Raw genomic sequence first — 26,267 nt, 5'->3', positions numbered from 1 at the left:
CAGCAGGAACTTGCTACCATATATGGCCAGCAGGCATTTCACTAAACCTCACGTATTCCTCACAGCAATCCAACTAGACCTGTATTATCAGGTCTTCAATTGAGAAAAAAGATTTAGGATAGGTTAACGTCTCTCAGATAATACCTGGCAAAAACAGTGGTCAATCTAGGGTTGGGTGCCTCCAAAGTTAGTGCTCCTACCCACATCCGAATAAGTAAATGTATGTGTGTATATATATATTTTTTTTTCATTAGCATAGATAGCTCAGGTTTCGTTTGCTACATATGCAAAAGTTCCTGGTATCCAATGCAAACAAGCAATATGGAGTAGAAGAGTGTAAGCGCAGAAACAGCATTTTAGGACGTTTGAGTTGGAAGGAAACTTTGGTTCTTTTACCTCCACAGCACTTAACACAAACAGTCCCTTCATAGAGTTGGCACTTAATCAGATCAAAAGAGAGTCACTCTATTCTGCTGCTTCTTGAGTATCAAAAACCAGAGCCAGAATTTCCACCCAGCTGCAGAAACCCTTGTTTTTGATTTCTGATTCGAACTTTTATCTTTTTGTTAATTGTCTTCTTGTAGAAGCATCTCCAGAGCTACCAAGCGCCCCGGCACATAGCTTTAAAAAAATATTTGATGGGATAGGGTTGAACAGGTCCAGAGAATAAACCAGCAGTGCGGGAAGGTGACTCCATCATTGTAACCTCTTAATTAACCTTCCTTGCTGTAGCAAGTGAGAATACCTAACCAGCAGCACCAGACCCTCCAGCCGCAGGCGGCATTGGTGGGGCAAAAGGCCGCCCGCTGGGCCCAGCCTTTCCCAGCCCCGAGGCTGCAGGAGTGGCGGGCGCAGTGAGACCTGGACCTCCGCGCTCGCCGTAGCGGCGTGCACCAGGAGGCGGGGCTCTAAATTAACCCCGCCCCCTTCCCGTCTCCGGCGTAGGGCTACGAACTGTCTGCTTCAGAGCCTGGTTCCCTCATCCCCGGTTGCTCGTGATCATGGGACAGGAACCGCGCACGCTGCCGCCCTCCCCTAACTGGTACTGCTCCCGATGCAGCGATGCCGTGCCGGGGGGCCTCTTCGGCTTCGCGGCGCGGACCTCTGTCTTCCTTGTCCGCGTGGGCCCGGGAGCTGACGTGATCCCAGGGACGTCTCCATTTCGAGGTAATTCCCCACCTCTTGGCCCCAGCCTTCCTGCACTAATTGCGTACCCCGGGGGCGCCGAGTGGGCGTGTCCAGCCACCCCTCTCTCAATTGATGGGGAAACTGAGACGCGGGCAGGGAGAAGGGTCCGCTCACAGTCATCTAAACTGAGTCGTGTCCCGGTCTCCGAGGTTGGCTGTACACCACGCTGCGGCTGAGTGGTCCCGCCTCCTGGCGTTCTCACGTGGATCCGCTGGCTTACTGAAGAGTTATCCATGTGTCTCGCCAGGAATTTATAACACCTAGCCCTTCCTCCCCAACCCAGTGCGTGCGGGGCCCCTGAGAGCCTTCCTGGGGTTGGGTGCTGCCTACAGCTCCAGGTCCTAAGAGAGATCCTGCAAATATACGATACTCATTTCTGTAAGATGAATGACTTGAGCCGGATGCTTTCAGGCTCTAAACTAGGTTTTGATTATGCCTTGGGATATGGTATGCCAGATATTTATTCTTTTCCAAATGACTTCTGGCCAGATCTAAATAGGAATCCCTTTTACATTCTTCACTTGAGCTGCTCCTCAGCCTAAGAACTAGGCACATCAAGTGATATGAATGGTATTTTACAGTTGAGAAGACTGAGACCCAAGAAGATAAAAAGACTTGTCTGAAGTCAGGTGGCAGAGCCAATACCAGCAGTTGGGGTTTCTGATTGTGAGTCCCTGGAAGTTTTTGTTATTCCATGGGATAAGTGAGGCCCCAATCACCATCTAACAACAGAAGGATTCTGCCTGGAATCCTAGGTAGCACTTTAATCTGGAGTCTGGTTTTGCTTGAAGTCATAGGGGAGTTGGTGGGACACACCGAAAGGGTGTCTGGCTTCACGTTTTGTCATCACCCGGGTCAATACAACCTCTGCGCCACCAGCTCCGATGACGGGACTGTGAAAATCTGGGATGTAGAGACAAAAACAGTTGTGACAGAACATGCGCTCCATCAGGTACCATGACTTGCTGGTTTCTCAGACCATTATTATTTATCTGTACCAGAGTTCTCTTGCTTCAAGTATAGTTTTGCTAGCTCATCTGTGCAAGGTAACTTTTATAATTGTGTTTGTTCATTAGATTAGAAGCTCTATATTGTAAGGTACCTCAAAACTTTTTTGGAAGGGGATGCATATAAATCAGAGGTCAGCAAACTGCACTGCTGCCTGCTTTTGCGAATTCTTTCATTGGAATACAGTCACAGTCATTCATTTAAGTACTGTCTACAATTTTAAGTATTGGCTGCTTGCACACTACCGTGGCAGAGTTGAGTAGTTACAACAGAGACAGTATGGCCCACACAATCTGAAATATTTACTCTCTGGCACTTTACCATGAAAAAGACTCCTGATATAAACTGTAAGTGAATGAAACTTGTTTCCAAACTAGATGATCAACTGATATACCTGCCTAGAGAATGTAGGAAAGGACTCAGTTAATCTTAGTAAGAACTTTGCGTTAATCTATCAAAGGAAGAAATTTTTTAAATGGCTCTTTGATTCCCAGTAGCCTAAATTCTCCTATCATTTGGTTATAATGTAGTCTTGCTCTACAAGTGGTCCTAACAGTATTTATTAAGTACCTATAATGTGCCTAGCATTATACAGGTTAAAAACTAAGTTAGAAAAGTTCAGCATTGACAAATGAAAAGCAAAGATATCTTTGTTTTGTTTTAAAGCATACAATATCAGCATTGCATTGGTCTCCTCTAGTAAAGGATTTACTAGTATCTGGAGATGAAAAAGGAGTAGTTTTCTGTTACTGGCTTAACAGAAATGACAGCCAGCACCTCTTTATAGAACCCAGGACAATTTTCTGTCTTACTTGCTCACCTCATCATGAAGATTTAGTAGCCATTGGGTAAGTACTGTGCCGTCTGCACTGATGCTCTATTTTTGTTTATGATCTTATTTTGCATTTTCTTTACCTTCTCCTGTCCCTTTATTCTTCAGAGGAAACCATTTACAGGTATTAACCACTCTCCCTTCACCCCTGGTATCATTTATTCTTGTGACCTCTGGGTCCTCACTGTCTCTCCCATTCTATTTTTGTTTCCTTGGTTTCCATGATACTGTACTTTACTCATTCTTCATATCTGATTTCTTTGGTCAACCTCCAAATGTCAGAAATGTCCTCTTTCATCCTTTTTCCCTCCATAATTACCCTTGGTTATAACATTTACTCCCAAAATGTCAAATGACTTAGCTCTGTCTCTGGTTCTCAGCTCTCCCACTCAATTGGGAAAGCGATCTGGCATTGGGATCTGTCTCCCCAGTGATCACCAAGGTTGTTTCACACGAGCTGCCTGAGAGCACAATCCCCTCTCCTTCACCACTCCATTTACTTCTCTCCCAAAGATGTTCATTCTCTCTGGTTTGAAGACTAGACATAAGCACAAGAATGTAGGAGGAGAAAGTTCAACTGGAGTGGATTCAAGAGACTGGGAGGTGAGGTAGATACACATGGAGACAACGTTTCCACAGTTTGTTGTGACAACGTGCATATAGACATGAAGCCAGAGGAGGTGTATGGGGGTCAAGGGAGTATTAAATGGAAGATAAGAAAGGCATGTTTTTATGCTGATGCTGAGGCAGAAAAGGGGGAGCCTGTGGCAGGGGTGAACAGTGAAGAATACATGAGTGATAATGGGAGGTCAAGAGGAAACTGGATCCAGACCACAAGTAGAAAGAGCAGCTGAGAATGTGGAAATAGGTGCAGGTAGGTTCACAGATCTTGTTGGAAGAGGAGGGTGTTTCATTCTGATGGCTGCTGATTTTCTTAGTGAGGCAGAAAGAGGTGGCGAAGAAGTCAGAGAGGTGGAGGCAAGTTCAGGGTGGGGAAGGAGGTGGATGCAGGAAGAGGGTATGAAAACAGTCATCTCAGAGAAGAGGAAAATGAACTTACTGAGAGAAACTGCAGGTCCTGTGGTCCTGGATGAGTGCCAAGCCAAGGATCGTGGTCATGAATTTTAAGTAAACTACTCAAACTGGTTGAGAAAGGAAATGGTGGGATTCAACCAGGTTTGGGGTTTTGTGGAGTAAATACCCCTGAGAGAAAGGGGGAACAAAGGAGATAAGGGTGTTTGTTAAGGAGTGAATATAATGATGGATCATGAAGTCTGCACTGCATGGGGAGAAGGACAGGAAGACAGGTGTGGGTGAGTTAACAGTGAAAATGGAAGGGGTCTCTGATCGGAGGTCTCCATGAAATGGGAGCATTGTCTTGGTGGGAGTACAAGAGAGGGGGCAGAAAGGGTGGTAGGCAGGGGTCAGAGAAGCGTGAATCAAACTGACCTTGAAAGATGAGCAGGAATTCACAAGAGTCTTTCAGGTGGAAGACAATCAAACAGGATTGAATCAGAATTTATTTTTAGAGGTTCAAAACAGTCCCTGAAGTCTTGACTGAAATTGTGAAACAGGTTGATCACATGACTATTAGGTTATATATCTTGATGGTTTTCAAAGTCTGTATCTTCAAAGATTTGATATATTCTATGATTTCATGTTTTTTAAATAAAGCTGTAATGGGGGAAAAATTTTTAATAAAAGGAGAAAAATAAATAAAGCTGTAATGGTATTTTTCCCTGTAGGACTGTCTAGTGTATAGGAAATGTAAACAGGTATGTCCACTTTGGAGAGCAATTTTACACTTTCTAGTAAAGCAAAAATGTGTATATCTTAACATCCTGTTACGAGGCATCAAACCTGAAACTGGCTTAAGTGTGTATAAAATTATTAATAGCATTTTTTGTTTGTAATGGTAGAAAAAAAATGGAAGCCCTTCAAAAGGAAAATGAGTAACTAAACTTGTGGTATATTCATACGGTGGAGTACTATGCAATAGTATAAACGACTGACCAGGAACTAGAGTACATGTATCAACATGAATGACTCACAAAAAGAATGAGTGAAAAAAGCAAGCTACAGAAAAACAGACGACATGATACCAATTATATGAAGTTTCTAAATGTACAAAGTAATTCTGTATCTTATTTAGGAATATATACAAAGAAAGGCTAGGATTAATGTAACACAAAATTTAGGAATAGCAGTTTACCTCTGGGGAAGAAAGGGAGAGAGGTTTGATTGGGGTGGGATGTACAGAGGACTTCAACTGTATTGGTAATATTTTTTTTCTTAAGATAGAGAGTAGATATTTCTTGTATCTGAAATACTTCATCATTAAAAAAGAAAAAACAAAACTATTACAATTTCTAAGTTTCTTCTGAATTCAAAAAAATGACAGCCTTGGAATATCCAGATCTAGAAGTTAGAATTCTGCAGCTTTTGTTAGAAAAGTAAAATCATTTGTAAAAGGAAGGAGATATTTTTAACTTATTAGGACAAATTCATTTCCAATTAGGGAAATTGCCGGGCCCCTGTCAGAACTATTCTGTAAGTTCCCCTTGGGCACAGGCATGGTCCACTGTTTGAGCTTCGTGACAGGCAATGTGTATAGTATAACTTAATGCCAGGAGTTTGGCATGGGGGAGGGTTTATTTAAAAACTGGAAAACATGAAATAAGTACTTTGGAATAAGGACAGAACAAGATTATTTCTTGCTCTTTTTCCTTCCCCCCACCCCAAATGCACTTAACTTTTAGAAATGCACAATAACTCCTAAGCCAAAATGTTTCCTAGAAAGACAGTCTGTCTTCATTTTTCAGTAATATTTCTAACTCTCGTTTTTTAGCTACAAGGATGGCATAGTGGTTATAATTGACATCAGCAAGAAAGGAGAAGTTATACATAGGCTTCGAGGCCACGATGATGAGATCCACTCCATAGCCTGGTGCCCCCTGCCTGGTGAAGATTGTTTATTCATAAATCAAGAGGAAAATTCAGGTAGAGATGATTTAAGAGGGTTCAGTACTCTTTAGACCTAAGGAACAAATTAGGTTGAATAGTACAATTTGAATTATGTTTAAAACTAGATTTTACAGATCAAATCTATAAAAACAGTAACTAAGTTTCAGGAACCCTTGCAAACTAATTTTTCTTTGATAAGTGCATGTTTAATGCAAATTAAAAACAAAATTACCATCTCTACCCTAGAAGAACTTCAAATCCCCAATGGGAAAGTTATAGCACAAACTCCAGTAAAAAAAGGCTGCTACTTAGCCACTGGAAGCAAAGATCAGACCATTCGTATCTGGAGCTGCTCTAGAGGCCGAGGTAAGACTGACATTTAACGTTTCCTTTGTGATATAACCTATTATCAATCCAGTAGAAGTAGAAGCTTATTGTTTCTTGTTTTCCTCAGTGTGTGTCATCTGTCAGAAAGCAGTTCTTTACTTTTCTATCCAGAAAGTTTTAGCCTGGGCTAGAGCTCTCTGCACTCTGAACATCTGGCTTTGGTGTTGGCAATGAGGTTTTCTATTGCATTCACAGAAAGATAGATCACTGTTTGGCCTGGAGGGCAAGATGTTTATTATGAGAATGGGAATATCTGAACTTGGCAAGGCCTGGATCAAAGGAATGGAAAAGATCTCTAGAGCTAGAGCTTTTAATGCACAAATGCAGAATTAATAATGTATACCTAATATAGAAGTACCTGTTTAAATGTAAAAGCTCACTTTACCTAAATTACAGAGACCCTCAGTCATAGAGCTTTCCCAAGCTTCTCTTCGAACAGAACTTTTACCTTAAGTTTATATTGAATAGATTGAGAGGAACTCCAGGCAGACTGAATTCTACCTTTACAGTAAAAATCTAGCTTTTCTCTTTACAGCAGTCTTCTTTCTCCAATTTATGTAAAACCATGCAAGTTTTTTCATCTTTGTCCAAATGCATTATTACATGTAAAACAAGCAGCACAGTGCTTGGCACATAGTTAGGGTTCAGTCAGTGGTAACTAGTAGTATAATTTTGGAAAGCAGAATTTTTTAAGGTTTGTGGACTGCTTTTGGACACACTTTGGCTGATACTCCCTAGTGGGGACAACATCGGGCTAGGAATCCCTCCAAAAGGGTAATCTCTGAACTTACAGATGTCTAATACAATGGTATTCAATTCTGGTCATGCAGCAAAATCAGCTGGAGGCGCCTACACCCCACCTCGAATCTGCTGAATCAGAATCTCTAGGGGTAGAGCCCTGGCATATGTATTTTTAGAAGCGCCAGTGGTAGTTCTCATACACAGTAGGGACTAAGAACATCTGGTCAGTAGCATGTCAGGAGTGGAGAACTTACCACCACAACTGCCAAATTTGTCCCCTTTGTTGGATTTCTTGCCAGCTAGAAGATGGAGTCCTACTCTCTGTCCTTCCAACTTTGAAGAATCTTGGGTTGTGTTACCACCTCGGTTCTCAATCCCAGTTGGAACCTCATTTTCCCAGATACACCATATTCTTTTTTTTTTTTTTTTTTTTTTTTTTGCGGTCCGCGGGCCTCTCATTGCGGCCTCTCCCGTTGTGGAGCACAGGCTCCGGACGCGCAAGCTCAGCGGCCATGGCTCACGGGCCCAGCCGCTCCGCGGCATGTGGGATCTTTCCGGACCGGGGCACGAACCCGTGTCCCCTGCATCGGCAGGCGGACTCTCAACCACTGCGCCACCAGGGAAGCCCCACACCATATTCTTAATGTTTAAGTTGCCAAGACAGCCTGTAAGAACTTGTTTGACCAAAATGTGCTAGACTAGTATTAACCACTATATGCATCAATTGCTATGAGAAAATGAGGTCTGAATTCTAAGCAACCAAACTAACAAACTTTTAAACATGAACTGTATTGTGAACTGGTGGCTTCACACATGTACTTTCATTGTCTTGACTGTCCATGGACCTTCTTTTAATCTGCAGTGGTGACGACTTTGAAATTGCCCTTTCTGAAGCGAAGAGGAGGGGGTATAGACCCAACTGTTAAAGAGCGCCTTTGGTTAACACTCCATTGGCCCAAGGGTCAGCCAACACAGCTGGTATCCAGCTGTTTCGGGTAAGTCTTTTTGGTCATGCTCTCTCACATATTTTGTTCTCCTCTCTAGCCTCAGGAATTCCTAGGCCTTTTTTTCTAGACACAGAAGATGGAGAAAGCAATGACTAAGGTTTATATTATAATGGGCCATTTGTAATGGAAAAATCATGGAACTAATACCTGTGCTGTCTAATAAGAGTTGTGAAAAGACCAAATAAGTACAGCCTGATGGTTAAGTGTGGACTCTAAAGTCAGGCGGAACTGAATTTCAGAATCAGTCTGTTACTTACCGGCTGTTCATAAGCAAGACCCTTCACTTTTCTGAGCTTCAGTGACTTCACATGAAAAAAGGGGAGGATATAAGTGTTTCGTCTCTCTTAGGATGATTATGACCATTCATTAAGCAAAATTTATTGAGCACCAGCTTCTAGTTGCTTGAGATGATAAGTGAATTTAACAGACAAGTTCCCTGCTTTTAAATGAGGTAATAGAAGCAAAGCATATAGAAATACCCCAAAGTGTTAGTCACAACCCAGCTACCCCCACTGCTCCAAAAAAGACATACTATGTCTTAAAGCCTTTGTGGCTCTGCAAATTATGGTGGCATTTTATAATTAAAGCTTTTAGGAAAATCTGTTCAAAAGGTAGTCCAGTACAACTGTATGATTCAAAAAGAATGAAAGGATATAGTAAAGCTCCCTTTTTTTAAAAAATATTTCGGCCACACCACACAGCTTGCGGGATCTGTTTCCCAACCAGGGACTGAACCTGGGCCGCCGCAGTGAAAGCACCAAGTCCTAATGACTAGACCACCAGGGAACTCCAAAGCTCCCCCTCCACCTCTGTCTTTGCTACTTGGTTCCCCTCCCCATAGGCAGTGACTTTTTTTGTTTTTGTGTGTGTTTTTCCAGAGATATTTTGTGCCTATTTCAGAATATGTAATTTTTATCTCCTTAAAGGAACAATGAACAGAAATTATTTTGCAGCTGAGGGCCCACACTCTCTGGCCCAAAATCATTTGTTTTCAGATTGCTTATGAAAGAGAACTAATACTTGTTTTTCCTTCACAGAGGCGAACTGCTACTATGGGATCTCACTCAGTCTTGGAGACGGAAATATACCCTCTTCAGTGCTTCATCAGAAGGGCAGAATCATTCAAGAATTGTGTTTAATTTATGTCCTCTACAAACTGAAGATGACAAACAGCTGCTGCTTTCCACATCAATGGACAGAGATGTAAGAACAGCTTATTTTGCATTCAGCACTGTACAGCAGTGATTGAGGACTTGCATGGGATTAGAGGGCTTTTTCAAACCATACATCATTTCTCACACCTCACCTTGCCCCTGCATTCCAATTTCAGAGTTACTGTTACTGATTGGCATTAAATACATTAGCAGCAGAAAAGTAGGGGAAAGCTGAGAAACCACCAAGGTGCCTTTTTGTTAAAGCAGGTACAACAAGGAAGAGTAGATGTGTCCATCGAAGGCTGTGCGAGATCATCAAGCCTTAGCTTTCAAACACCTTCGTCTATAGTTCAAGTAGCAGAGCCATCTCCTCTTGGCACAGTCTCTGTAAGAGACAATTGGCTTTACTTGAGACACCTTTCTGTTTTACAATAAGCTAGGCTTGTTTGACAGACCGTTCTCTTCCAAGTCACTGTTAAACAAGTGACGATTAAAAACTCAGCACTTGGGCTTCCCTGGTGGCGCAGTGGTTGAGAGTCCGCCTGCCGATGCAGGGGACATGGGTTCGTGCCCCGATCCTGGAAGATCCCACGTGCCGCGGTGCGGCTGGGCCCGTGAGCCGTGGCCGCTGAGCCTGCGCGTCCGGAGCCTGTGCTCCACAACGGGAGAGGCCACAACAGTGAGAGGCCCGCGTACCGCAAAAAAAAACCCAAAAACCTCAGCACTCCTCTTCCATTGGCTATGATAAAATATTTTGCTTTTGAAGATAACGATTCTGATTCTTCCACTGTCCTGAGGCCACCTGTATCTTTTTTTTTTGAGTCTGCCAAATGAGAAAATTACCAATGCTGTAATACAGTGATACAGTAGAGTGGAAAGGCCACTGAACTCTGGGAAATAGGAAGCCTGGGTTCTAGTTTATTATGCTCTCAATTCACTTGGCATCTTAGGGAATAAATGTATTCTAAGATCCCTCTGAGCTCTACAATTTATAACTGATTATTTTTTTCTCATTCCTACTGGAATAGTTAAGTTAGATTATCCTGATGTACTCTGAGCCCATCCTATTTGAAGTGTTGTTTTCCCTGTTTCCCTGACCTTCTTTATAAAGACCCTAACCCTTAATCTTTTCAGGTAAAATGTTGGGACATGGCCACCCTGGAGTGCTGCTGGACCCTGCCTTCTCTTGGTGGGTTTGCCTACAGTCTGGCTTTCTCTCCTGTAGACACAGGCTGTTTGGCGATAGGCGCTGGTGACGGCATGATCCGTATATGGAATACATTCTCCATAAAGAACAACTATGATGTGAAAATTTTCTGGCAGGGTGTCAAGTCCAAGGTTACAGCGGTAAGGAAGCTTTCTTTGAGCTTGCCAGGAACTTTTTTCAAATAACTAATTCTCTTTTAGAGAATACCTATTCATATAAATGAACTCTATTGGGAATTCAGACTTCTTCAAGGGTATTTTCGATGCAATTTGAAAGTGGAACAGCAGAAGGACTCTCTCTGACCAAACCCATTACATACCTCCTAATTCAGAAATTTGGCTTTGTTTATAAAATTAAGGTTTTGTTCAAGTCACACTATTTTCTAATAGTAAGAAATTAGAAATAACCTGGATGTGCATTCATAGGAGATACATTAAATTATAACCACATGGGGAATAGTATTAAACTATTAAAAGTGATAATGTAGATCTTTCTTTGATGTGGGAAAATGTTAATGATTCATGAAAAATGCAAATTACAAAACATGGAATGCAGATTACAAAACAATATGTTTAATTTTTTTGTTTTTCTTCAAAGTGATGTCTTTGTTGTGGCCATTTAGTCTAAGAGCAATAAAGGTTTGTGGTTCAAAACGAAAACCACAGTACAGAAGTGTAGGAAGCAAAAAATGTTTCCTACCCCACCCTTGACTCTATTCTCCCACTTCCATCATCCAGAGAACCACTGTTGACAGTTTGTGGTGTATCTTTCCAAGCTTTGTTAATGATGAATAGAATCATATTTTCTAAATTGTTCTGGAATCTTTTATTCCCCACTCAACAATGTATCATGCACATCATTTAAATGTTTGAACCTATTTTTGTTTTTTCAATTATATATAAAGTTCATCCACAAAAAATGTCTAGAAAGATACAGAATTGGCAATGGGGTGTTTGGATGGTGAGATTACAGGTGACTTTTACTTTGTTTTTAATACTTCTTTCTCTCTTTTAAATAATGAGAATTTGTTACTTTTAAAATTAGAAGACAGAACGAACAAGAAAATTTTCCAGCTGAACACTTGAAATATAACCTAAGGATTCCCTTAACACTGCCCCTTTCCTCATTTTTTTGTAGCTCTGCTGGCACCCAACCAAGGAAGGCTGCTTAGCTTTTGGAACTGATGATGGAAAAGTGGGATTGTATGACACCTACTCCAACAAGTAAGAAATAGATGATTCCTATTTATTAGCCCATTGACCAAATTGTCAGTGAGTTAATTTTGAGTTCATAAACCTGGATGTATATCATAATAGGCCTGGGAAGCACCTTTAAGATTCTGACTCTGAGATTAGGCTTAGAACTCAGAATTTTATTAAAAAAAATTTTTTCAGGTGATGGTGGTTCAGCCCATCTGACCTGTGGGAACCACTAAAATAAACCATTTGCTTTTGTTTTCCCTCAACATTTTTTTACAAAAGTTTTCAGACATCGAAGAATGTTAAAAGCCGAGAACAAAGAACATCTCTATACCTTCCATCTTGATTTACCAGTTGTTAACATTTTGCCATACTTGCTTTATTTGTCTACACTTAACAAAAATTAACAATAATCCATAATATGAGCTAATATCCAGTGCATATACAAATTTCCTCATTTGAGCCAAAAACGTTTTCCCGAGTGGTTTTTTTTTTCAAACTTTTTTCAATCAGGGATCACACATTGTATTTTGTTATGTCTCTTTAGTCTCTTATTCTAGAATAATCCCCCACTTCTTTCCATAACATTGCCTTTTCAATTTGAAGATTCCAGACAAGTTGTTTTCTAGCATATTCTGCATTTTGGACTGGTTAATTCTTTGTGGTGACTTGTAACTCATTTCACTATTCCCTGTATTTCCTATATTCAGCTGTCTAGAGCTGCACTGTCCATTACAGTAATCTTTAGTCACAGGTGGCTACTGAGATGTGCTGAATGTAAAACATACTCGAGAGTTCAAAGGCTTAGTCCCCAGAAAAGAATGTAAAATGCCTCAGTAATTATTTACTTTCATTATATTTTAAAAGATAATACTTTTTATATACTGAGCTAAATAAAATACATTCTTAAAATTGAATTTCACTTGTTTCTTTTGCTTCTGTTAACTTGGCTACTAGAAAGCTTTGAGTTGCAGATGTGGCTCACAGTATAAATCTACTGGGCACAGCTATTCTAGATGCTTGATTAGATTCCAGACCTGCACTGTTCAGTTTGGTAGCCACTGGCCATGTGTGACTATTTATAGTTAAAGTAATTAAAAATAAATAAAATTAGAAATTGAGTTGTTAGTTGCATGAGCCACACTTCCAGTGCTCAAGGGCCATATTTGGCTAAGGGCTACTTTATTGGACAGCACTGTTCTAGGCCAGGGATTACAGAATTATGGCCCATGAGTTAAGAATAATTTTATCTTTTGAAATAAATGAAAAGGAATCAAAAGAATATTTCACAATGTATGTAAATAAAATTCAGATTTCTCTGTCCATAAGTAGTTTTATTAGAGCCCAGCCATGCTCTTTTTTTTTTTTTGGCCGCGTTGGGTCTTTGTTGCTGCACATGGGCTTTCTCTAGTTGCAGCGAGTGGGGGCTACTCTTCATTGCGGTGCACGGGCTTCTCATTGTGGTGGCTTCTCTTGTTGCGGAGCACAAGCTCTAGGCACGCAGGCTTCAGTAGTTGTGGCACACGGACTCAGTAGTTGTGGCTTGCAGGCTCTAGAGTGCAGGCTCAGTAGTTGTGGAGCACGGGCTTAGTTGCTCTGCGGCATGTGGGATCTTCCTGGACCAGGGCTCAAACCCGTGTCCCCTGCCTTGGCAGGAGGATTCTTAACCACTGCGCCACCTGGGAAGCCCCACACTCATTTTTTTTCCTCTTTTTGTCTGAGGCTGCTTTCATGCTACCACAGCAGAATGAACGAGTTGTGACAGAAATTGCATGTTTCACAAAGCCTGAAGCACTGACTATCTGGCCCTTTACAGAAAAAGTTTGCCTAAAGAGCATTTGCATCTAAGTGAGAATCATTCATTATACTGTGCAGCTAACCTTTTTATATGCCAGTTTTTCAGGTACTTATGTATAACTGAATACGCGTTAACTATTTTTCTTCATATCTAACTTCTTTTTTAAAAGGCTACACTATTTCAAAGAAGTATTTAATAAAATAAAACTATATATCAATTTAAATAGGTTTGTGTCATCACAAAACTGCTGACTAATTCTGGTAAATTACTATCGTTTGGTTATTATAAGCTGAATATCCAAACAGATACCAGCAAAGGTATGTAGTAGGAGAAAGGATGTTGCTGTAGATACATTGTTAGTATTCAGCCAGAAGTGCTTATTCTACTTATTTCAGCCAAAGAAAAATTGGTTCATTGTCTAGTGATAATGATAAATGTGTCAGATACATGGAAATAAAGAAGTCAACAGCTAAGTTAGTTCAGTCATAGGTTCTAGAATCCTGGAATTCTAAAACCATACAAAGAATACAGTATATGTTAAAGGTAATAACCGCACTGCCCTGTCCTGACACATCACATATTAATCACCACAGCAACCTTCAAAAATACCCTGAAGAGCAACGTTTCTTTAAAAAAAAAAAAAATCAAAAACTCAAAAAGAACTACCATATGATCCAGCAATTCCACTCCTGGGTATATACCCAAAAAAAACAAAAACACTAATTCGAAAAGATACATGTACCCCAGTGTTCATAACAGCATTATTTACAACTGCCTAGATATGGAAGCAACCTAAGTGTCTATCAACAGATGAAAGGACAAAAAAGTTGTGTGTATAGACACACACACACACACACACAATGGAATAACTACTCAGCCATAAAAAAAAATGAAATTTTGCCATTTGAAGCAACTTGGATGGATGTGGAGGGTATTATGTGAAGTGAAATAAGTCAGACAGAGAAAGACAAATACTGTATGCTAGCACTTATATGTGGAATCTAAAAAATACAACAAACTAGTGAATATAACAAAAAAGAAGCAGACTCAGATACAGAGAACAAACTAGTGGTTGGGGTGGGGTGGACTATAGGGGTGGGGGAGTGGGAGGTACAAACTATTGGGTGTAAGAGAGGCTCAAGGATGTTCTGTACAACATGGGGAATAGCGCCAGTATTTTGTAATAATTAAATGGAAAGTAACCTTTAAAAACTGTAAAATAGGGCTTCCCTGGTGGCACAGTGGTTGGGAGTTTGCCTGCCGATGAAGGGGACGTGGGTTTTTAATTTTTAATTAAATAAATAAATGCATTATTAGGTAGAAAAGATGAAAGAAATGAATGTTTGTGAAGAATAAAAATATTAATGCAGGAAAAAAAAACTTTAAAATCTGTCTACTCTAAAATCTTGGGAATTCCCTGGTGGTCCAGTGGTTAGGACTCCGAGCTTCCACCTCAGGGGACACAGGTTCGATCTCTGGTTGGGAACCAAGATCCCAAAAGCCGCAAGTCACGGCCAAAAAAATAAAATGAAATAAAATCTTGTCTTAGTTTAAGAATGTGATGTTGGGCTTCCCTGGTGGCACAGTGGTTGAGAGTCCCCCTGCCGATGCAGGGGACACAGGTTCGTGCCCCAGTCCGGGAAGATCCCGCATGCCGCGGAGTGGCTAGCACAGTGGTTGAGAGTCCGCCTGCCAATGCAGGGGACACGGGTTCGTGCCCCGGTCTGGGAGGAGCCCACGTACCACAGAGCAGCTGGGCCCGTGGGTCATGGCCGTTGAGCCTGCGCGTCCGGAGTCTGTGCTCCGCAACAGGAGAGGCCACGACAGTGAGAGGCCCGCGTACCGCAAAAAAAAAAAAAAAAAAAAAGAATGTGATGTTAACGACAGGGTAAGCCAAAAATGATTTCCAGTGTTTTACTTGAATATAAGGTGGATACATTTGCATGGTGATAATATATGCTTAGCAGTAACCTTAGCTCTGGGCTTAACAGTTTGCAGTTTCTGTCTTGTCCTGTTTTTCTCTAGTTGTGATAGCCTTTACACTGGTATATAACTACAGTAATATTAGAATATTTGACAGAGATGGGGCGAATGATCCCAAGCTGGCCAGTTGGGGAGGTTAATAACATTTTTTTACTGGGTGAAGTATGTTCGGGACTTAATTATTTTGTTAGTAGCTATCATTACATGGTATATTATTTAAGTGTTTGCTTGTTTACAGTCAGTTATTTGGAGAAGGGTACTGTTAAATTTTTTTTCTTTAATATCAGCAACTAAGTTTATATAACAGGTAACTTTTTGAAAAAGATAGTCTGTTTTCCACTATATCTTTTTGTTTTAAGTCTTTCTGTTTGTAATCCCCCTTCCCCCCAGGCCTCCACAGATTTCTAGCACATATCACAAGAAGACTGTATACTCATTAGCCTGGGGGCCACCGGTACCCTCCACAGCACCTGGTAAGTGTGAGTCATTCTGTAACAAATGTGAGAGTATTCTCTTGCTTTCAACTTAATCCTAGGATGTGCAACCTGGAAAGAGTCATAAATATTCTAATGCAGTGGTTACTTAAGCAAGCTGCTATGCCCCCAGGGGTCCATGAGGGCAGTTGTAACAGGTGATAAATTAGAAAGCATTCACCCAGAATAAGCCTCTCCAAATTAAAGCATATTCGATCTCTTTGAGCTAAATTGTTTCATTGTGAATATAGTTATCTCGTGCTGGGTCCTGATACCTACTCTAATGATTTTCACTAAAATTTGCTATCACCTTTTAATTTTATCAGAATGATAATGTTGGGAATTCCCTGGCAGTCCAGTGGTTAGGACTCCGTGCTCTTACTGCCAAGGGCCCAGGTTAAATCCCTGGTCTGAGAACTAAGATACCACAGGCCATGCCGTGTGGCCAAAAAAATAAATAAATAAAGATAAGCAAGTTATTAAAAAAATAATTAAAAAAAAATTATAATGTTAACAATCACCTGTTTTCACCTACAGTTAAAGCAAACTTAGAATTTCTCAAATCATCTCTTGTTGCCTTTGACTGTATTCTGACCCTTTTCCTTTTCTGACCCCTCAGCCTTGTATTTCTCTTTCGTATGCCTACAGTGGTAGGTCTTGCAGAATTTTTAAAATGAATGTGTTCAGCAAAAGTGTTTGGTAATCTTTTCTTCACCATATATAATGGAACATCTGTAAATTTCCATAATAATGTAAACATTTACAGTGTAAATCATCAGAACTCAAGCAGCATTGCCATGGTAGTTCATTCATTCATTCATTCAACAAATGTTGATCCTTGATTTGTGCCAAGCATAGTTCAGGCAGTGGTGAAAATAAAACTTGCCCATAGAAACCCACCAGAACCACTGTTTGCTTCTTAAAAATCAACAGGATGATTGCTGTAACACCAAAGAAATCATTGCTTTGAGTACAGCTTCTTACAGTTAGTCATAGCAAGTCCTGCAGCTCCATATATTTAAATGCCCAAAGAGTACTTGTCCGTAAGAGAAGGTAAATTCCCCAAAACTTTGAAAACATGTTTTCTGATCCCAGCTTTGGCACCCCTACTATTTTGAGTAGCAGAAGAATGTTTAAAGTAAATATGTTGTATTATAAATATTAATGTAGAATTAATATACCGTTTACTTCTGCCCCCAACAACTGTGTTCAGATGCAAAGAACAGTGACTTTATTCCAATAAATTAATGTAATTCTTTTAAAACATCTCATAGTATGATATGGTCATACTATAGCAACAAATAGTTAAGCTGGTGAAGTACAAAACTGATAAGCTTTCTTTTGTTCTCTCATATAGGGGGAGAAGGGGACAGACCTTCCCTCACTTTATACAGCTGTGGAGGGGAAGGGATTGTCTTACAACACAACCCCTGGAAACTTAGTGGAGAGGCCTTTGACATCAACAAACTCATCAGGGACACCAATTCAATCAAAGTGAGTTCTTGTGGTCTAAAGTCTTCTCATGATCTCTCCATCTTCTTGGCTTCTCATCTTGCATGATAAATGCCATTATAAGAGGTATCCATTATGCTCAGGCAGATTTCAAGCTTCTCTCAATTGCAATGGTGATTTATTATAAACTTTCCGATCTTGAATATAAAGCAGCCTTTTCACGCCAGCCACTTTCTCCAGAGTGAGGTGTTCGTAAAAATAATTTTTTAATATGGTATTCAAGTGCGGATATAAGGTATTTTGCTCAAGACAGAATTGTCATTTTGTTTTCAATTTTTTTAGTGAAATAATTACAGATTTATACAAAAGTTGCAAAAATAATACAAATAATTTCCTTATATCCTTGACTGAGATTTCCACATTTAGCCACATTTTCTTTACCATCCTATCAGTGTATCTGTATGCCAGAACTGTCTTTTTAAATGAAACCATAAATGTTGAGATTTCCTTACTCTTTCAAACGAGCATTTTTTACTGTTGCTCATTATTTTGTACGGCTAGCATAAAAATAACGTTTAATCATAAATTGAATTATTTTTGTTGAGTGTATTCCTTCATGTCTTAAATGTCATCTGAACATTAACATTGAACAATGAGTAAAAGAGACAAAATTCCTATTCTTAACAAACTTTTAGTTTTGTGACAGTTAAATGTATGGATCAGAGGCTCATATAAGGAGTTTGGGCTGGAAATAGAAATTTGGAGTCCCTTCACATGAATGGTAGCTAAAGAAGCTGCAGGTATGTATGAGGTGATCTAAAGAGACAAGTAAGAAAAGAAGAGGGCCCAGGCAGCTTTGGAGAACACCAAAAAAAAGAGAAAAAAAAAAGATTCTGGAAAAGAAACAGAAGAGATAGGAAGAAAAAAGGGTAGTGTGTATGACTTCTATTAAAAAGGCAACGACCCCCATGTTATCAAAGCCAATGGATATGTTTCATTTCTTATTGTGGGATAAAAATCATTTTAATTAAGTTCATTTCACAAGGTTAGACACTGCAGACATGTAGTATTTACTGGCCTCTCTTTTTTATCCCATTTAGGAAATCGTATTTCAAATACTTAGTAACTCTTTGGTGAATTATGTAGATTATTTATAAGAATGGCTGTTGTACAATTAGAACATTTTTAAACTAGGGATTTTCTTTTTTTTCCCCCACACTGTCATCACTGATTTGTAAGAAGAACAATGTTTTCAGTCAAGATTGGTTTGTTTTGCTTTCTAGTACAAATTGCCTGTACACACAGAGATCAGCTGGAAAGCAGATGGCAAAATCATGGCTCTTGGCAATGAAGATGGGTATGTGTTTGTTTCTTTTAAAAAAAAGCTTTGTAATTGCACATATATTTGATCACAAGCCATCTGTAATATTAGTTGGGAAAACCTAGTTGTATTTGATATTATGACTTATCCCTGATATCCTTAAATGACTCAGCTCTCTGCATTTTTGAGAACTGCAAAATAAGTTAAATATTTTCAGCCCAAAGAGAATGTTTGCCTACTCTGTGTTTTGGCTGTTGTGTGCTTCACAGAATCCTCGTCTCCAGAATTAAACTGCCTAAATCTCCCTTCATTTTTTTTATAGTAAACCTAGGCAGAAATGCTTTTTAGGCCTCACCATGCCCTTTCCAACATCTTTTTCTTTTTGTTTTTGTTTTTTGGGGTTTTTTTTTTCCCTTTCCAATGTTGATCATAGTAACATAGTCCTATTTCAGCCATTTGTTTATTAATTCTTCTTTTAGCTTCTCCCTTGCACCATTTATTATAAGAGCCTGATAAACACAACTTTCCAGAGATTGTTGAGATTTGTGAAAACTGTTTGAAAGAACTACTTTTTGTGTCTGGTTCTTTGTGAGAGAGTAACCTCTGCAGTTTATATAGGGTTATCCTATTCCATTTCACCTTTCTTTGACTGATGGGATGAGGGAGATACCTGTTTGCATTGGACTGTAATTTGAGCATCCATCTTTCTTGTTTTGGTGTGTTTCTTATTCCAGATCAATAGAAATATTCAAGGTTCCTAACTTGAAACTGATCTGCACCATCCAGCAGCATCACAAGCTTGTGAATACTATTAGCTGGCATCATGAGTATGGCAGCCAGCCAGAGCTGAGCTATCTGATGGCCTCTGGGTCCAACAATGCAGTCATTTATGTGCACAACCTGCAGACCGTCATAGGTAACTTTGGTTTCTTTCCATATTGGGGGTGGTATATGTGTTCCGCTACTTCTTGTTCCAATTTCTGTGCCTTTTTCCTTTCTTTTCGGTATTAAAGTAAATACTACTTTTATTATTTTTCTGCTTTCAAAAGTAGTATATTCACCTTATTTAAAATAAAACAAAAGTTTCAAACATGACAAAATTCCCTAATCCCATCCCTTAGTAAAAACCAGTGTTATTAGTTTGTTGCATGTTTTCTCCAGATTTTCTAAAGTATAGTTATTGCTATAGTTATTCTAGGCCAGGGGTAGGGATATGACTTTGCATCTTGTGTGAAACTGTCGCTCTCCAAAAAGATTTTGCCAGTTTATATCCCCTTCCCTCAGTGTTTCCATGTGTGACTGCATCTAATTCTCACAGTCCTGGGAGGTAGGTTTTGTTATCTTCATTTTCCTGATTAAATTGAGGCTCAGAGAGGTTAGCTCACTTCCATAAGTCCCACAGCTAGTATATGATAGAGCCTAGATTCAAACCCAAATTGTCTAATTGCAGAGTCTGCATGTGTTCTAGTAACTACTAGTCCCTGCCTGGCATGTTGATCTTTTTCATATTTTCATATGATGTATTCCTTAATGAATCTTAAACTTCTCTGAATTTCTTCAGCACCCAGAAGAACCATAATAAGTGGTCAGAGGCGCCTGTTCTTTTAATGTGAAGGAGATGTAATTACTTTTTTTTCTAATATGAAGAAATTATAATGTGACAGTAATCTGTTTCCAAAGTGCTGGCGAGTATGTACTGTCAACCACAGTGAAAATTTCAAGTTGACATTTTAAATTTCTCTAGAACTAATTTTCAGTGATTTCCTGAGAATCTTTATTTGTAATAACAAAAAAAAATTTATTCTAGCAGTGACTCTCTCAAGTTAAAAGGAATATAGGAAAACTAATAGTGTACATAGATTTTTCTAATAATAAATAGCAGACAGTTTGTAACTAATAAGCATGATATGTTAGAAAGCTTATCCTAGTCCTCTGATTCCAAATTAAATATCTACTTTGGCAAAGGACATAAACTTAATTTTTTTAAACTGAAGTATAGTTGATTTACAATATCGTTAGGTCGACAACATAGTGATTCAGTATTTTTATAGATTATATCCATTTAAAGTTATTATATGGGCTTCGCTGGTGGCGCAGTGGTTGAGAGTCCGCCTGCTGATGCAGGGGACGTGGGTTCATGCCCCGGTCCGGGAAGATCCCACATGCCGCAGAGCGGCTGGGCCCGTGAGCCATGGCTGCTGAGTCTGCGCACCCGGAGCCTATGCTCCGCAACGGGAGAGGCCACAACAGTAAGAGGCCCGCGTACCGCAAAAAAAAAATTAAATAAATAATAAAGTTATTATAAAATAATGGCTATATTTCCCTGTGCTATACAATATATCCTTATTGCTTATTTATTTTATATACAGGTTTGTACCTCTTAATCCCACACTGCCATCTTGCCCCTCCCCTCTGCACTCTCCCCACTGATAACCACTAGTTTGCTTTCTATATCTGTGACTCTGTTTCTGTTTTGTTATATTTATTCATTTTATTTTTTAGATTCCACATGTAAGTGAAAACATACAGTATTTGTATTTCTCAGTCTGACTTATTTCACTTAGCATAATACCCTCTAGGTCTCTTTTGTTGCAAACAGCAGAACTTCCTTCTTCCTTATGACTGAGTAATATTCCATTGTACATATATACCACATCTTTATCCATTCATCTGTTGATGGACATTTAGGTTGCTTCCATATCTTGGCAGTTGTAAATAATGTTGCTATGAACATTGGAGTACATGTATCTTTTAGAATTAGTGTTTTCATTTTTTTCGGATATATGCCCAGAAGTGGAATTGCTGGGTCATATGGTACTTCTATTTTTAGTTTTTTGAGGCACCTCCATACTGTTTTCCATAGTGGCTGCACCACTTACATTCCCACCAATAATGTACTAGAGTTCTCTTTTCTCCACATTCTCACCAACATTTGTTATTTGTGTTTTGTTTTGTGTTTTTTGTTTTTCTTTTCTTTGGCTGCACTGGGTCTTCGTTGCTGCACGTGGGCTTTCTAGTTGCAGCAAGCAGGGGCTACTCTTCGTTGCGGTGCATGGGCTTCTTATTGCAGTGGCTTCTCTGTTGCAGAGCACAGGCTCTAGGCGCGTGTGCTTCAGTAGTTGTGGCACACGGGCTCAGTAGTTGTGGCTCACGGGCTCTAGAGCACAGGCTCAGTAGTTGTGGCACACAGCCTTAGTCACTCTGCAGCATGTGGGATCTTCCCGGACCAGGGCTCGAACCCGTGTCCCCTGCATTGGCAGGCGGATTCTTAACCACTGTGCCACCAGGGAAGTCCCTATTTGTGTTCTCTTTGATGATAGCCATTCTGACAGGTGTGAAATGATATGACTGTGGTTTTGATTTGCATTTCTCTGATGATTAGTGATGCTGAGCATCCTTTCATGTGCCTGTTGGCCATATTTTCTTTGAAAAATGTCTATTCAGGTGTTCTGCCCATTTTTTAATTGGGTTGTTTGTTTTTTTGACACTGAGTTCTATGAGCTGTTTAGGTATTTTGGAAATAATCCCTTATCAGTCATTTGCAAATATTTTCTCCCATTCAGTAGGTTGTCTTTTCGTTTTGTCCATGGTTTCCTTTGCTGTGCAAAAGCTTTTAAGTTTAATTAGGTTCCATTTGTTTATTTTTGCTTTTGTTCCTTTTGCCTTAGGAGACTGAGCCAAATACAATACTGCTATGATTTATGTCGAAGAGTTCTCTTCTAGGAGTTCTAAGATTTCAGGTCTTACATTTAGGTCTTTAATCCATTTTGAGTTTATTTTTGTATACGGTATGAGAAAATGTTGTAATTTCATTCTTTTACAGGTAGCTGACCAGTTTTCTCAGCATCACTTATTGAAGTGCATTAACTTAATACTTAAGAGCAGTGCAGATCTTTTTCTACTGTAATACTGTCACCCTAGTTTGTTTTTTATTTCATATCTACTGAATAATAGAAAAAGGGAAAAAATGGCCAAAATCCATTTCATTTTATTTTTACCTTCTTATATTTAAATAATTGAGACTTAGAGGAAAGTTGCAAAAATAGTACAAAGGACTCCCATATACCCTTTCACAGATTCAACAACTTATATTTTGTCATATTTGCTTTGTTCTGTGTGTGTGTGTGTGTGTGTGTGTACGTATGTATTTTTCCAAACTGTTTGTATTGCATGTGTCATGCCCCATATCCCTTAATATGTGTATTTTGTAAGAATAAGGCTATTCCCTTACATAACCATAATTCCATTATAAACTTCAGTTAATTTAATACAATAGTTTGATCTGCCATGCTTATTCTAGTGTTGTCAATTGATCCAATATTGTCCTTTATATCGAGAACAGTCTGTCAGCCTTTTTTTTTTGCCGCACCATGCGGCCTGTGGGATCCCTGTTCCCCAACCAGGGATCGAACCCATGCCCCCTGCATTGGAAGTGTGGGGTCTTAACCACGGGACCACCAGGGAAGTCCCTCATCTTGATTCTTTTGAAGAGTGCCAGCCTGTTATTTTGTAGATGTCCCCTCAATTTGGTTTGGTCTCCTACTTTCTCATGACTAGATTCAGGTCACACATTTTTAGCTAGAGTGCCATATACATGATATGTTCTTGGTATCACATCCAAAATGCATTACTTTCATTTTCATGGCTTTTAGAAAGAAAGAATGATAGCTAATACTTCTTGCAGTAAGCCCTTGTGCCAGGCACTGTGGATATGCCTACACACTTAACTACTAAACAACACTGCCCACGTAGAAACAATATTGAAAATCACACAGAAAGCACGTGGCAAAATTTTGACTCTTGCCATGTTAATACCCTCCTTTATGTCTTTCTGTTGTTGTTGCTGGTAGAAATGACATCATCCCCTTGTCTTATAGAGAGCAATCCTGAATCTCCAGTGACCATTACAGAGCCCTACCGGACCCTCTCAGGGCACACAGCCAAGATTACCAGTCTGGCATGGAGCCCACATCATGACGGAAGGCTGATATCTGCTTCCTATGATGGTACAGCTCAGGTACTATTGCGTCCTTGATTCAGTGGGTTCTTCACTGTGTACTCTAACTCAAACTCTTCCCTCTTTTCCCCCAGTTTTGTACAGACTCCTTCCCTCACCATTATATTCTATAGAAAGGGATTTTTCTGAGCTCTAGAGGGCATTTTAGTTTATTAAACATATCTGGGCCCTTAGCAGGCTAAGTTTGGGGTGTATTTTACTTAGATGAAAGGGGAAATATTAATAGGAACTAGCTAAATTCTGATGTTTTTAAAGATTTCATTCTGACCTACTGTCAGTTTAATGGACTAAAGTTGATGTGAAAAGTACTCCTCCCATTCTGTTCTATCACAGAATGGTGACTATAAATAATGAAAAAATATTTCTAATAATAAATTGGTAACTCAGACCTCCAAGTTCTCAAAAATAAACATGAGATGCCAAACCAGAGGTATGGGGTGAGTTTCGGATATCAGAACCAGAAGAAACCTTATGATCTATCATCTGTGATGGATGTCTGTCTCAGTATTGAGTGGTAAATGAGCTATCTGCACAGAGCTGAGAGCCATGATGGGCTACCCTTTGTGCAGTGCAGACTGGAGTAATTCAAGAAACAGCAAGGAAATTGATCATTTGCCCACAGACAGAAGAATCACCTGTGAGAAGTTAGAACCCTAAGCATCCATCACATGTGCAGGTGTGGGCTCTGAATTAGAATTCTCTTCATGGTATCTGAATCCCCAGCCCAAAAATAACATACGATACTGGTTGAGGACAGTGAAATCCATAGGGCACCATTAAAGCTTACTCAAAATCATCCACATGGGAATGCCTCTATATCCCAGAATACATAAATCTGCCACAGGAAATAGCACTTTCTGAAACTGAACTCCTGAAAGTACAAATCACAAGAGGAAATAAGAGTACACAGTTTTTTTTTTTTGTTTTTTTTGTTTTTTTTTTTTATAAATTTATTTATTTATTTTTGGCTGCATTGGGTCTTCATTGCTGCGCGTGGGCTTTTCTCTAGTTGCGGCGAGCGGGGGCCACTCCCTGTTGTGGTGCACAGGCTTCTCATCGCGGTGGCCCCTCTTGTTGCGGAGCACTGGCCTCCAGGCGCGCAGGCTTCAGTAGTTGTGGCTCGCGGGCTCCAGAACGCAGGCTCAGTAGTTGTGGCTCACGGGCTTAGCTGCTCCGCAGCATGTGGGATCTTCCCGGACCAGGGCTCGAACCCGTGTCCCCTGCATCGGCAGGCGGACTCTCAACCACTGCGCCACCAGGGAAGCCCAGAGTACACAGTTTTTAAAGATTTTTTCAAAAATGTGTATCCCCCAAAAAAACAACAGAATAACGAGAAATTATTCTCTTGTGTGACTTTTGGTTTTAGGTGTGGGATACTCTCCAGGAAGAGCCTCTATGCAATTTCCGAGGACATCGAGGTCGACTGCTTTGCATCGCATGGTCCCCGTTGGATCCAGACTGCATCTACTCAGGGGCAGATGACTTCTGTGTGTACAAATGGCTCACTTCCATGCAAGAACATTCCCGACCTCCTCAAGGTCAGTCAAAACCTGGAGCCCATAAAGGCTTGCCTAATTCCCTTTCTCCTTTCCTCAGTAAGTGAGTTGACTGGAGTCAAGCAAGGAAGACATTCGTGCCGGGTGGCAGCAACAGGATGGTAGGGTTGGAAGCCCAAGCAACGATAGCAGCCATGAGGGGCCTGAGGACAACACCCAAATAGTAACAAGTATACCTAGCACCCAGATCTTGTTTTCTAAATATAATTCTCCATTAAAAGGGACCGACCAGGGCTTCTGGAGAAATGGCTAATTCCAGGTTAGGACAGGAAAAATACAAGATGAGCCTGCAACATCATATGCCACAAAGGAAGGAAGTGCTCAAAGAATAGAGATCATCAAAAGGACAAAGAAGCCAGCTTGAAGGGGCTGGCTACCCAAATCTGGGACAATCTGAACTTGAAATAATTAACAGAATTCCATTTATGGCTGTAAAAGAATAACTGGTACCAGATTTGCCCACTCACCAGAAATATCTAGAAAACTAGACAGAGTATATAAACAACTAGAAATATACCCAAAGAAATGAAATGATACATCCATATAAAGACCTATAAAAGAATGCTTATAGCTTTATCTATAATTGCCACAAACCGGAAACAACAACCCAAATGTACATCAGCTGGTAAATAAACTATGGTATATCCTGTAGTGGAATTCTACTCAGCAATAAAAAGTAACTACTTTTAAACACAACAAAATGGATGAATCTCAAAAAGGATTATGCCTAGCAAAAGAAGCCGGGCACAAAGACTAAATGCTGTATAGCTAATACAGAGTATGAAATGTAGTTATAGGGCTTCCCTGGCGGCGCAGTGGTTAAGAATCCACCTGCCAATGCAGGGGCCACGGGTTCGAGCCCTGGTCCGGGAAGATCCCACATGCCGCGGAGCAACTAAGCCCATATGCCACACTACTGAGCCTGTGCTCTAGAGCCTGTGAGCCACAACTTCTGAGCCCACATGCCACAACTGCTGAAC

At 40.1% G+C, this 26,267-nt stretch overlaps 1 protein-coding gene across 2 annotated transcripts in view; it reads left to right on the top strand.

Annotated features, from left to right (window-relative positions):
* Positions 1-945: 945 nt before the first annotated feature.
* The window catches only part of GEMIN5 (gem nuclear organelle associated protein 5), a 41,835-nt gene continuing 16,513 nt past the window's right edge, over positions 946-26,267 (top strand). Inside the window, exons 1-15 of one of the 2 annotated variants that reach the window (XM_007452846.1) lie at positions 946-1,167; positions 1,980-2,140; positions 2,863-3,044; positions 5,877-6,028; positions 6,239-6,358; positions 7,983-8,115; positions 9,165-9,330; positions 10,416-10,628; positions 11,626-11,711; positions 15,859-15,941; positions 17,299-17,435; positions 18,677-18,750; positions 19,449-19,630; positions 23,592-23,731; positions 25,098-25,269. In XM_007452846.1, the coding sequence (XP_007452908.1) occupies positions 1,002-1,167; positions 1,980-2,140; positions 2,863-3,044; positions 5,877-6,028; positions 6,239-6,358; positions 7,983-8,115; positions 9,165-9,330; positions 10,416-10,628; positions 11,626-11,711; positions 15,859-15,941; positions 17,299-17,435; positions 18,677-18,750; positions 19,449-19,630; positions 23,592-23,731; positions 25,098-25,269 (2,167 nt within the window). In that variant the 5' untranslated portion in view covers positions 946-1,001. The remainder of the gene's footprint in view (positions 1,168-1,979; positions 2,141-2,862; positions 3,045-5,876; positions 6,029-6,238; positions 6,359-7,982; positions 8,116-9,164; positions 9,331-10,415; positions 10,629-11,625; positions 11,712-15,858; positions 15,942-17,298; positions 17,436-18,676; positions 18,751-19,448; positions 19,631-23,591; positions 23,732-25,097; positions 25,270-26,267) is intronic. The other variant, XM_007452847.1, reaches the window with a different exon arrangement.

Source organism: Lipotes vexillifer, unplaced genomic scaffold, assembly GCF_000442215.2.
Source record: "Lipotes vexillifer unplaced genomic scaffold, Lipotes_vexillifer_v1.1 scaffold697, whole genome shotgun sequence".
Lineage (NCBI taxonomy): Eukaryota > Metazoa > Chordata > Mammalia > Artiodactyla > Lipotidae > Lipotes > Lipotes vexillifer.
The sequence above is the reverse complement of the archived record's forward strand: the minus strand, read 5'-3'. Positions and strand labels throughout refer to the sequence as shown.